This window comes from Lampris incognitus, chromosome 7 (assembly GCF_029633865.1).
Source record: "Lampris incognitus isolate fLamInc1 chromosome 7, fLamInc1.hap2, whole genome shotgun sequence".
Lineage (NCBI taxonomy): Eukaryota > Metazoa > Chordata > Actinopteri > Lampriformes > Lampridae > Lampris > Lampris incognitus.
In genome coordinates, this window is record NC_079217.1 from 10,698,866 (window position 1) to 10,712,347 (window position 13,482).

The 13,482-nt window shown below is 47.2% G+C and overlaps 1 protein-coding gene across 4 annotated transcripts; it reads right to left on the reverse strand.

Moving 5' to 3' along the window:
- Positions 1-2,332: 2,332 nt before the first annotated feature.
- Positions 2,333-10,549, reverse strand: fosb (FBJ murine osteosarcoma viral oncogene homolog B). 4 transcript variants are annotated; one of them, XM_056283640.1, is made up of 6 exons: positions 10,194-10,549; positions 9,623-9,810; positions 6,626-7,012; positions 6,270-6,377; positions 5,484-5,831; positions 2,333-4,409 (listed from the first exon to the last, which is right to left on the reverse strand). In XM_056283640.1, the coding sequence occupies exons 1-6, from the start codon at positions 10,255-10,257 to the stop codon at positions 4,356-4,358; spliced, it is 1,149 nt and encodes a 382-aa protein (XP_056139615.1). In that variant the 5' UTR covers positions 10,258-10,549; the 3' UTR covers positions 2,333-4,355. The 4 variants fall into 4 exon arrangements, with proteins under 4 accessions (XP_056139615.1, XP_056139614.1, XP_056139613.1 ...); XM_056283639.1 differs by having other exon boundaries at positions 2,333-5,341; XM_056283638.1 differs by having other exon boundaries at positions 2,333-5,831.
- Positions 10,550-13,482: the final 2,933 nt, after the last annotated feature.

Consider the following 13,482-nt stretch of genomic DNA (forward strand, 5'->3'; position numbering starts at 1 on the left):
GACGCTGCATGGACGGTACTGGTTGAGGCCGCCGCAAACGTGAATTCGCGCCGCCATCTTCCCACACCGGAAGCGGAAAGACTAAAAGAACTTCAAGTCTCTCTCTCACTCTCTCGCTCTCGCACGCACACGCAACACACGCACAATAATCCACACACAAGCAACTTTATTATCAACATGAAATTTTATTTTCAAAAGGTTGGATTTAATAGAATTGAATGAGTATAAAAGTATGCAAAGGCTTTAATTGTGGTTACGAATTTTAGAAAGAATAAGACAAACTTTGATAACCATTTTTTATTGGCGTTATTTCTTCACAAGTGGGAGATAAACAGAAAAAAACGGGCCTGTCCATCCCTCAAGGGGGTAGGTAGCTCATTCAGGTTTCAAAGTACATAAACAGTTAAAAAAACGTCCCCCTGAATCATGTAAACTTTAACAGGACAATTAAATGCAACCAGAAAGTGAGAGAGGGGGACAGCGCAACAGAAAGCCAAAAAACAAAAACAAAAAAAGCTGCAAAAATAATATGGTAGATTTGCCATACTGTTTGGCCCTCGTTTGGAGTTTAAACCAATGCAAGTGAAAAGATATAAGCGAAGGGAACAATGCAGCGACGAGTTCAGAAAACTATGAAGAGCCATTTAACGTTATATGCCTACAACATGATACACATGTAGTTGTTATTAGAGCACCTCCAGGAGCTAGGTAAAGTAAACTTTTATCCAAATGACATCATTATGACCATTTCAGTTCTCAATTCCCGCAAGGCAATGTCGGTTTAGGCCTTGGCTGCTTTAGTCTCAAAATGTGTCACATATAAATCCACACGACTGTTTTGCCTGTTTCCAGTTGTGACGTGACAAAACTGCAACCTTTGTTTTCCAGAGGACCGGAACGCATTTCAAATACACATAGTTGCAAAAAAAAGCGAAGCTTTTTGAGAGAAAGCCACTGATTAAAAAATGAACGCTTGTTCCTTTGAATAGACGAACCAGGGTGGCATATATTTGGAACAACAAAAAAACTGTGTATATTTTTGACATCTTTTGGAAAAAGATCATTTCTTCACATATCCTTCCAAAAGGTCATCAAGTCAACCCAAGATCTATGATTTGAATTCTGACATGTTGCATGTTATAGTATATGACACAATACAGCAATACGTCATCACACTGGACAAAGTAGCAGAGAATGTGCCACGGTTGTTTAAAGCACTGTGTGATATCACATCACATTTATCCGAACGGAAAATGGAAATTGCATTTCATATCCAACATGAGAACATATTGGACTTGTAGAGAAACAAGACAAATAACAATAGTCATCCCAGAGTAGGAAATCATCTGGTTCAGTTAACCATAATTCAGCTGTTATACGGACAGGCATAGGCACGGTCTCTCCCAACTACCAGTAGATAGTTCGACACCTCTCTCCTTTTGACTCCACTTCCTCAGAAAGCAATCACTGATGTATTCAATTTGAACAAAAAAGTTGGACCCATGCGTTTATGTTGCATAAAAATGTAACTTCCACAAATGAAGGGAACGATGGAGTAAGTGTAAATGGAAAATGGTAAATATCTGCAGTGCAAGTACAGTACAAGGACTTTGTGAGATCTGTATATCACACCTAACAGTTTAGCAGGCAACCCAGTATTACATTAGACCTCGGTGAGATCCCACGGCATTCCCCGTCTACTGAGCTTCCCAGAGGTGCCGTTGCCGGGAATTCACAAAACCCATTAAACACTGGCGTTCCATACAGTATTCAAAGACGAGACAGCTCAGACGTTACGCTCTTTTGTCGGGGACACTTCAGTAATAGCAATGAGTAATCAGCCACCGTACAATGTGAAACTCCCCCACTGATACCAATTCATATTACATACTGTAAGTAGCACCACGAAATGTATGTACATGAGAACTAATGAATATTCCTTATGCGTGTGCACCCCAGAACACATTCTCATCACATTTGTTTTTGGACAGAAATCAAAAGGCATCTTCAACATCTGTATAAATAGACGCCTGACTCGAGCCGAGGCCTGCCCCTTTTTCTGACCACCAAGAGACCCGTCTAACAGACCTTATCCCAGCACGTTAGCCACTTCATGAACGGACACCTTTTGGTGCTTGTTTATCGAAAGTAACACTACCAAAGAGTCCAATCACGACAGCTATGCTTGTTTACGCGTCTGTTTTGGGACAGGAGTGGATTAACAGGACAGGGATGGATCGTCTGTAAAATTGCAGTGTTGCTGTTTAATAGGAAAGCTAAACCTTTGCAATTATCCTTCATACACAGTTTAGTTGGAAAGTGACTATGTTACAGAGTGATATGCTTTTATTGCACAAAATGCATAATGCACATGAAATAGATTGTTAAATGAAACAGTTAAACTCTTATTTGGAAAAAAAATCGATGCTCGTAATGTGCATCTTGACATTCATTCATAATAGTTTCCTCATTTTGCGTCTGATAAATGTGTAATGGCATTGAGTCTAGGTGTCAGTAGCTTCGGGACAGACCTCACAGAGAAAAACAAACAAACAAACAAACAAACAAACACACACAAGTCAAAGGCAATAGCACAACCTTGCAACCTCATCCTAAACAATACATTTGTGTCCTGAATAGTGCTTTCTATATAAAACATATAAATACACACAGGTAGAGGCAGTGAAACCGCGCTGCATGTGGAGGGACCAGGGAGTACTTAAAGTTTATTATAGTTTTCTGTTCTTTTAGAAAAATATCGTTTTTAAAACTAGCCTCAATAACATTACTGCATCTTTTTCTTCAATGACAAAAATATCCCATTTAGATATGCAAACATTCATACTTTACAATCATGGTACATACACTTATATATATATATATATATATATATATATATATATATATATTCGTGTTTCCTGTATATATGTATATGTTTAAAGGCTTACAATTAGAATTTATGACCAAAAAACATTCATAGTGCACAACATGCCTCTGAAGTTGCCAAATAAAAATAAAATTAGAAAAATAATGATACAATAATAGTCATAATGTAATAATAGTAACAGTTAGGTGGAAATATCCCCACAAAAAAAAACAAGATACATTGGCAGCAACAGCACATGTAGAGAGCGGGGGACAACACAAAACGAACAAACAAAACAAATAACAAAATAATGTATAACACGTTTCACTCAAACATACAGGGAAAGAAATTGTACTATTTCACAGGCCAAGAAAGACTGCTCACTCCGAAACCACGGCACGTGGTGTCTCTAACCTCAGGTCTCTCTTTATGCTCCCTTACAGCATCAACCTCAATAAAGAAAGAAATCAACGGGCCAAGTGGCTCCGAGTGGACACACTCACAATAAACGAACCCCCGCCTTGTCTCCATTTTGGGGACGGGGGGAGGCCAAGAGACCACTGGACCCAATGCTTAGAGGTTGTCCAAATCACCGATAAAAACGCAGTCTCTCCTCTGAATAAAAAGACATTGGTTCACATCTGGACCGTTTTATGGAGCTTGCGGACCGACCAAGTCTCAGGAAAGCTCCATGTCAAACAACTACATCCACTTCTGCATGATATTAGTTTTCATAACCCCCCCCCCCTCATTTTGTTATTATCTTAACATGAAACTCACCACATCAATCCTGCATAAACACCAGAAAGCACTCACTGACATAACGAGGGGGCGGGTACATTGTAACAAAACCTAGTATGTAGCATCCCTTCCAGAGGCTTGAAAGTGACGGTGTAAGTATGTGTGTGGGCCAGGGCCCACCAGGCTTTGTGGTATGGAGGTGGTATCATGCAGGGCAACAGTGAGACTTCACTTTTCCACACCGTTGGTAAGAGCAGGATTTTCTTCTGTTTGTTTTTTCTTTTCTTTCTCGTTCTTTTTTTTTTTTTTTTTTGCTTTGTTTTCATTATTTGGCTCCAGAGGTTGATAGTTACAGTAAAATTCATCCTTTCTCTGTCCTTCCAGGCAGAACTTGTCTGCCTTTGGCTGGAAATACTTCTCTCCAGCCAACTCTCTCTCTCTCTCTCTCGCTCTCTCGCTCTCTCTCTCTCTCTCTCTCGCCATACTCATTTAACCACCATCACACCACAAATCCGGTAGATCGTCATCGTTTGAATGTCCAAAATTGGCTCAGCAGAAGACAGTGGCATCCCTCTTGCATTCTGACGTTTTACATTGGCATCTGTGTGCATCTGTATTTGGCTGCTGTTCGCTGTAAGGAATGAGCTTTGAGCAATGCCCTCCAATAAGGCTCCTCTTTACGGGGTTGCTCCCATGTCCATGTGTGAGGTGGTGCAAGGGGGAGGGGGCGCGTTAGGTTGACCGGCATTCACTCAAGGTCCCAGGGGCTGGAGGGGCTCTTCGGGCTCTCAGGGGTCGAAGACTTCAGAAAGAGGAAGAGACACAGAAACAGAAGAGGAGAAACATAGATTGGGGGGGAAAATGGGATGGATGGCAGGTGGATGAAGAATTTCAAAAAAGAGAGGAGAGAGAGAGCACAAGATATAGCGGCGGCTGTTTGATTCAGATTCCAAACTTTCCAAATTCCAGATTACAAAGAAGCAGAGGGAGTCGAGTGGATGAGGAAGCAGAGGTGAGCAAAAGATCAGCAGTCTGTCCCCCAAGGAAAAAAAGACCCCGCGAAGAAGTGTCCTTTTCCCTTATTTCAGCACTGTACAAAATACATTCAGCGTGAGGAAAGAAGAAAGAGATGGTAAAGGATGAGAGCAAGCTCACTGGAGGAGGGTTGACCGACAGAGGGAACGAAGGGGGGACAATGGTGCTTTTGGGATTGCTCATGTGAATTTGCGGCAATTCTACTCAATTCGCTGTGGATATAAAAGGTCAAAAGTAGTTATTGTGAAGTAAGGTATTCAGGGCACTTGTTAGTAACTAGCAACTTGGATGGGCTCTCCGCGCTTTAAAGCTCAGTTTGGTTCACTTATTTTGTCCAGTTACAAATGTGCATTTAAACCAGAAAGGTCTAATTCTTTAAATTGAACTCTCAACATTGGTCTAATGTGCAATTATGTGTTGGTATGGCTCTTTGTTGGAATGCATGACAGTTTAAGTAGACTTTAGTCCAAATAATTGTGAATGGTACTTCTTTTTTGGCTGCTGACTGTGAGAGACTGATAGGTACTGTGCATGTGCATCCCTAGGCCTCTACTTCCAGCGAAAATAATGATGCAGGTTGATATGTGTGTGCATGTCTGTCGGTCAGTCAAAGCGCCAGCAGCGAAGGCGAGTTCAGGGAATCGGACGACTGCTCGCTACTGCTGTTCCGCTGGTTGGCACTGACCCCGCAGGCTCCCTCTGGGTAGGTGAACACAAATGAAGATGTATATGAGGGGTTGTAGCTGCCGTCATGGTTACCACCACCACTGTCACTGGCCATTAGGCATGGCCCACCGGGAGCTGGCTCAGTTGAGCCATAGAAAGAACTAGAAAACGCTACCTCCTGCATCATCCCCGGCTGAGGCTGCTGCTGCACTTGCTGCTGCTGCTGAATCGGCGGCTGGGACTGGGTGGAGGCTGGGTGAGGGGTGTAGGCGGGAGGCATGTAGAATGAATCTTCCTTCACAGTCAAGCCCACAATGGAGATAGGTGGTGGTAGGGACTGGGGAGCGAGCTGAGACTGGCCTGAAGGGAGCTCTACAGAGCCTGGCTGCGGGTGGTCCTGGTAGGGGATCTTACAGGTTGGCTGGTGGGCTACCAGGACAAACTCCAAACGTTCCTTCTCCTTCTGCAACTCAGAGATCTCAGCCTCCAACTCAGCCTTCTGTTCCTCCAGTATGTCTGTCTCCTACATGGGTGAGGACAGGGGGATGACAGAGAGAAAAAGCGACAGGTGAAGAAACGGAGAGGGACATAATAAAACAAGAGAGATTGAAGAAGTGAGAGAGGTAGGGAGCAGAATAGATGGAGGAGTTAAAAGGTCAGATTTATGTAAATTTTTCGTCAAGCTTTGTGGAGCAGCCTGCCTGCAGAGAAATGCCTCACAATGCAAATTCCTCAAATTGTAAGGCAACTTACATAAGAGCTCTCTAACTAGGTCATCAAATCTGCAAGTACAAAAGTGTGTCTTCGTAGCTATAATCATCTTCACCGCAACGTCCTATTACGAATAGTATCAGACATAACACACAAATTAACCTGCGCTACTATGCTATGAGGTAACACCATGCAGTAAACAAGTGGAATCGCCATTGATTTTTGACATTTATAAGAGGGCTGAGCTCACCGACTGCAGTCTATCTGTGAGTTCTCGCCGTCGGTTTCGGCATTTGGCAGCAGCCAGCTTGTTTCTCTCACGCCGCACACGCCTCTTCTCTTCCTCCTCTGGAGTTAGCTGGGATAAAGAGTAAACACAGGGTCACCATATGTATTTTGTTTCTCATTCTCTATCAGAATGAGGAGAGACTGGACACTAGCAATGTATGGTGGTTTTAGTGCAATGTCTTATTGTGTAAAAGAAGGTCACACTGGATCTGATAATATTGGTACCTATATGGCAAGATGGAAAAACAAAGTATGCATGGTGTGATAAATGGTATGAATGGGGTGCCACGAACAAACCGCAGGAGCACACACACTTACTAACAGACCAACATCTCCATCGTCACTCACAGACTCGTCTCGTGTGCGGCGGCTGCGGGTTCTGGACTGGCGGATGGGCCCTGGGGCTGGCCCTGGCGTTTCTGAGCTTGGAGGGGTGAACCCAGACCCAGAAGTGTAGCTGGGGCCCGGCATGTCATAGGGGTCCACCAGGGACACTGGTTGGGTCATGGTGGAGGTACCAGTGGACCCGCTCTGTGCAGAGGCTTGGGAGGAGATGAGGGTTGGTTGAACCATCCACTGCAGGTCCTGGCTCGTGGTGATAGCAGTTACAGTGGGCACAAACGAGCCAGTCATCTCTACCCCTCCAACACTGCCCCCTGGCCCGCCGCCCACACTGCTCAACCCAGCTCCAGTTGGCAAACACTCCTACCAGAAGACACCACACAGGGATAGAGGGATGAAAAAGGCCATTTAAATTTCATCAGAAGTGGGGGTGGGGGTGGGGGGGTCAGGCAAAACAATGGTGAAAAATGTACATATACAGAGATACGAAAATGTCTTTGTTGTCAGTAGTCTTTGTTTTGTCATTTAAAATAGGTTCATGCTGTATTATAGACATATTTTGAAATGACAGCCAGGTCTAGACCGATCACACGGACAAGACAGGCTACTTATTTGTTACGGCAGCGGCCCAATGACTGTACCAATGCTGAGGGTTCAAATGTTGTCATAAAAGATACTAGAGCGCAAGGCTTTGCAGCACCGTGTGACCTAAGCTGTCAACTTGTCATGACACAGAGAAGGAGTCGAGGGGGAGAAAGCTCAAAAGAAACTGTCAGGGGCGCAGAACATGAAAAGAAGGAAGGAAAAGGGGTAAGTGTGTGAAGGGATGAGAGAAAATTTATCTAAGTGAATGAAAGACAAAAGGTAGGATGCAAAGCATCCCTTCAGTGAAAACCTTGAGAGGGAAGCCGGAAGTTGCCTTCGATCGAGTACGAACAACGACCGCTTGACCCAATTGGCAGTCATCTCAATTGAAAACAAATTGGCACGGTCAACGTCTATCCATCCATTCTCCGAACCGCTTATCCTGCTCTCAGGGTCATGGGGATGTTGGAGAGTATCCCCGCAGTCACTGGGCGGCAGGCAGGGAGACACCCTGGACAGGCCACCAGGCCATCACACACACACACATTCATACCTAGGGGCAATTTAGCATGGCACCTGACCTACATGTCTTTGGACTGTGGGAGGAAACCGGAGCCCCCGGAGGAAACCCACGCAGACATGGGGAGAACATGCAAACTCCACACAGAGGACGACCCGGGACGACCCCCAAGGTTGGACTTTTCCGGGGCTCGAACCCAGGACCTTCTTGCTGTGAGGCGACCATGCTAACCACTGATGATACACTTAAGAAATGGGCAAGGCACGTCACAATTTAGTTGGCGACTACAGAGCGGGGTCCGTGTCATGGGTCCGGTAAGAATGGTCGAACAGACGCCTAAATCTATTGTAAAATATGTACAGTAGTTGTTAACGGTTGCTAAATACTGGTGCATAGTCATGAAATTTAACTTAATGATTAAAATAGTTATTAAATTGATCCGTTCAAGCAAATAAACAGCTTTAGCCTTTTGTACGTATATGACCTCCCCGTGACAATACTGAAATCTGACGATGGGGGGAGGGGGAGGCGGCACCAACGTTGATGTTGCATGCCCCTTAGCAAATAGGTAGTTGCACCCCTGTATCTCATTAACACATGTGCATCCAAGTGATGTACACCAAATTATAGACAGAAACAGACACAAATAAGATAATGTGCTGCATGTTCTTTTCTTTGCATGTTCATTTGCATGTTCATTTCTGTGATGGCCTGGCGGCCTGTTCAGGGTGTCTCCCGGCCTGCCGCCCAATGACTGCTGGGATCGGCTCCAGGATCCCCGCGACCCTGAGAGCGGGATAAGCGGTTTGGATAATGGATTTGATGGATGATAATTTTTAGTGAAACAGCCAACTTGGAGTTTATCCTGGTAGCCTGTCACCCAAATGGGCATCGGAGAAAGCACAGCAGTTAGGCTAAGATCCGTCAGTCACGCTATAACATAAAATCTTGAAATCAATGGGATTTGTGCAAGACAGGCGTTGCTGTTGACTACAATCTGACGGTTTTGTTTTGGGGTTTTTTTTTCGACATTTCACATTTCGGCATAACTATAGACTGATAAGGCCAAAACCACCTCTGGTCACTCGGTTATATTTGGACTCGAGGGGCAGCGCTAAAAACCAGCGCTAACATCATTCATATTTACATGGCAGCGTGCGAGACGGGCGGCTGCAGAGCGGCCGCCCCCAACCGCTCGCCTCGCTCGAAAGCCTTTCGCCCCGCCCCCTAATCCCTCCCCGTCACACCCCCGGTGTTCCCCTTAGCAACGCGACGCAACACTTCAAAATAGAACGCATTTACGTCACTCCCGGGCCTGAGACGACGGAGCATAGAGGGGAAGCGGGCGCGGGCGGAGCTCCATTGCCTACGTAGGAGACCTCCCCGGCCCCGTCACCGGTCTGCGGCGTGCTGTACAACCTACCACGTTGCCGCGGACCGACACGGTGCGCCGGCGAGTTGAAAGGCGCCGAAACAAGGTGGTGTCATAGCGGGGACGACACCGTGTGCGCCGACACGCATAACGCGCATTCGTAGCGCTGGCCTGTGTTTCCGACGCTTGACATCTCCGCTGCGGTGACGCTTGTGAGCGCTGGAAACTGTCGTAGCGAGTCAGACTCGTGAAATCGGTGCAACCAAGTTGCTTGTCGGTCAGAAATGTTGGCGAACACGGCCCCAGACAGCATGCATTTATTTACCCGTTTATAAAAAGATTTAACGCTCGCTGGTTTCGTTAGCCCACTCTGTTTTCGAGATCAAGTGCGAGCTGGTTAGAGACTTAGACCGGGGCGTCGGGTTGGTTCCATTTCTGTTACGACGCAAACGTATGGTGTTCTTTGTCGTGGTCTTATATTTTGATCGTCACTTACCTGTGGAGCAGTGGTGGCAGGTGGGCTCCCGAAGGAGTCCACGGAGGAGAGGTACTGGGACTCGATGGACGGAGACGAACTCCCACGGGAACCGCTGTCTAGGTCCCCGGGAAACCCTTGGAACATCTCCCCGGAGGGGGTGAAGGATACTGGGAAACCTACAGTTCCTGTCAATAGTGCGATGTCACCTGCGGCGGCAGGGTAAGCAGACACAACGTTACTACAGGGCTACTGGGACACGAGAATGCAGGTCATTCTAACTGGCCAGTGGTTCTGTGTTTGTCAAAGGTCCCTAAAACTGACGGCTGAGACTTGTAGCCCGCAGGAGCATGCGAGGATTTATTCAATCAGGGCTTTCCCCTTGCTCGCATACGCTATGTTGGTTTGCTCTGTTGCCAAAACGAGACACCCATGCCCCCTATCTGCCCCGACGACATGAAGGTCGTCCGGGTGCCCAAACAAGCCCACTGTGTATTCGCATAAGCAAAAGCAAAGCATCTGCCGACTTGGACGTCGCTGTACAGAAGTTACAGAATAGCGCGAATGACTGACAACGTTAGACTGGACTTACCGCCGTTGGTCTTTTTGCTGTTCTCGGGTGAAAAGCTTTTGGTTTCTTTCCAAAAAAGTTGCATGAAGATGGTATTCCAATTCCCCGCGTAGGGAAAGGGTCTTAATTCCAGATGTTGCAAACCGCTCCGTGGAACTTCCGTCTCTCGAAGTTCACGTCTTTATCCCCTCTCTCAAATGCCTTCATCAATTTGTATATCCAATGCAAAGTCCGTTCACTGCACACAGGAGAGCGTCACACGGTGGTCCACAGTAGCCGGTCTTGTCTGATGAATGAATCTCCCCCTCGTCGAGTAAACGAAGGCATTTCTAGCTTCTTCTTTTTCTTTTTTTTAAAACATACCCACTCCGGCTTCCCACCCGCAGACGCAGCCAATGGAAGCGAAGTCCCGCCTCGGAGTTCCGCTGACGTACGTGACCAAATATGGGGGTCGTGCCTCGGTGTTGTGTTTGGTATCCTTGGTGACGTTGAGGGAATCCCTCTCCCACTGAAACGGGCTCGCAGCTTACGGGTATTAATAGAATTTTTTTTCTTTTCTTTTTTTTTCTTTTTTTACTATCATAACCACGGGATGTTTCTCACCGTCTAACAATTTCTGAGAGGAAATAAAAAACATGTTTGCAACGTATGGAAAACATCCATTTACAATTATCTCTCCAGCTTTCCATCCGTGCACGAGCGATATCGATTGAGTGGCAAAGCCCCGTCGACCCCTTTTAGGTGAGCGTAACATTGGTGTCAACTCGGGGAAAATGACAATGAAGTGGGCCAAGAAACATTCATTTGAATAGGCGATGGACCGTAGACAGGCGCATGCCTATAAATCGCCAAACTGCTATCTTGGTGAAACCGACGGGGTCGTTCAGGGGAGTTGCACGGCGGTTGCCCATTTCACGGGTTTGAACTATTTGCTTTATCCGAGACTCGGCTTCCGATTTCGCCCGAGGCAGGAATCCCGTCAAAGAAGGCAAAGGGAAATCCTGAGGGAAACGTTCTCACGGCACGCCCTCGGGACTTCTGAAGCGTAAAGCTCCCGCCTCTGGCGACTGAAGCTGGCTATAAGGCGACATAGACGCTCGCGACGTCGGCGTCTGGTTACATTTCTCTGCATACGAAACGTAAACTTTTCTCAGAAAATGACGCAACCTTTGCCATGTGTTCTCAGTTTCCGCACAGCGAATGAAACGTGTCTCCAGCTGACCTCCTTAGATCGGGTCTAAGAATGTCATTCATGAATGGATGTGTAGGCTATACGGACAAAGTTCATTGGGGGATCTCTTGGCGCTTCTTCTTTTCTTTTTTTCCTTTTTTTTCTTCGCTTATGAGAACAGACGCGAGAGACGATATGGATTGTGGGCAGCCGGTGACGGAAATCTGTGCCATGCACATACTGTTATTACAACAATCCACCAGACTGATAGAGAAATGATTCATTGTCCTACACCGCTCACTACTTACAGACGCCAAAGGGAATGTGGCAGGTGGGTGGTGGTCCGGGGGGGGGGGGGGTAAAAGAGGCAAATGTTGCGGAAAATAGAGAAAGAAAGAAAGAAAGAAAGAAAGAAAGAAAGAAAGAAAGAAAGAAAGAAAGAAAGAAAGAAAGAAAGAAGAAAAAAAATAATGGAGCAGGCCTACGTTTGTGGTGAAATGTCACGGTGTGTGGCACACAACGTGTAAAGGCGCGAAGAGAGGAATAATAGTTGGGGACAAAAACAATTAGTCAGCGCTACAGCGTCAGAGACGAGGACCCGCGGAGGACGTGGTGTCCCAGCTGTGCAGCCGCTACCGGCGCTCAGCTGCGATGAGTAATCCCGACGATCGCGGTTCATGGGAAACGCCGAGGTCGGCGATGCGTCTGGAGAAACGGCCGGAACCAATGTAAATAACGCGTCGCCTGGCAGAGGGCACGATTCTCAATCTTATGCAGACACGCGTTTATTTATGACGCGTTACGTAACGTATAAACTATACGATACGTCGTGCGACGGAAAACCAGATGTTGTGTGAGCGTGCGCGCGCGCGCGCGGGGGGGGGATACAAAACTATTCTCTTCGCAAACGTGAGGGTTTGCTGGCGCTGTCCCGGTGATTGTAGGTCCGATATATAATCGGGGTAAAAATAGGAGCAGTGACCATGTGCTTTGATTCTCCGCCGCCGGTCTGTTGCGTGTGTGTACGGCGTTCTGTTGCCGTGGAGACGCCGTTATATAGCTGACGCAAAGACGTACAAATTGGACGTTTCTGTTATGCCGCCTAGCAACCGGTTTCCGTGGCGACCACGTCTGAGTGACAGCGAAAGGCAGACGGCGGCGGAGGGGGCGGGCGGCCCGCAGACGTGGCTTCCGCGTTTCGTGCGTCGTGCGTAGCGGGGTGAACAATGCCCCCTGTCGTCGCAGCCCCCGTTGTAACGTCGGACGCTCCCAGCCGTTGCTCTCACGTCCCGACAACCCCGCGTGTTTTGCACTGTACGCCGGGGGAAGCCCCGGGGTTGCAGGTTGTGGGCCACACAATGCGTGTTAAAAACGAGCGTCGCATCCCGTTGTTGTTCCATTACTGAAAACCGACTTGTTTCCTGGCGCGGCACAATTCGCGTCTCAGCCAGCCTGCCAATGCCAACGTTTCGGCTGGATGTGGACAGTGTGCGTGCGTGTGCGTGTGCGTGTGTGTGTTGTTTTGTTTTGTTTTTTTCACAGACATCTTAGCCATGTCACTTACTGGTATGCCATTGTGAGCTTGGCGTCGGCGTCAGTCTGCAGGTGGAGGTGTCGTGGGGCTCTGCGTCTACTCTGCTATATGGTTGGGTCATGTAACAGTAGATGAGCTTGGCACCTGGTTACTTGACAAATAAGGGCTTGTGAAAATTCTCGTGCAATAATTACGACGCATGGGAACATAATGGCGTCGCTCGTTCATTGTATAGCAAATAGAAGACACAATACACGAGCGTCTCGCGTACTATATTATGTTCTGCGAGAGAGAGAGAGAGAGAGAGAGAGAGAGAGAGAGAGAGAGAGAGAGAGAGAGAGAGGGAGGGAGGTATGATATGTGCAGCCGCTGCTCTGTGGTTCAGTGGAGTAGACATCAACTAACTATTAGTGTCTCGGGAAACGCACACGCATCTCGGCGTGAGACAGCACCCTACAGTAGACCCGTGCACACGCAGACTTGACCCACATCCGCGTAACGGTGCCTCGGCGAGCTTTGTTTTGCTTGCCCCGGTCTCTCAGCGTACTTTCGGGAAGCCGCTAACTCGCAGTGTGTTCGCGAGGCCCGCCCCTGTTTCCTCGGGG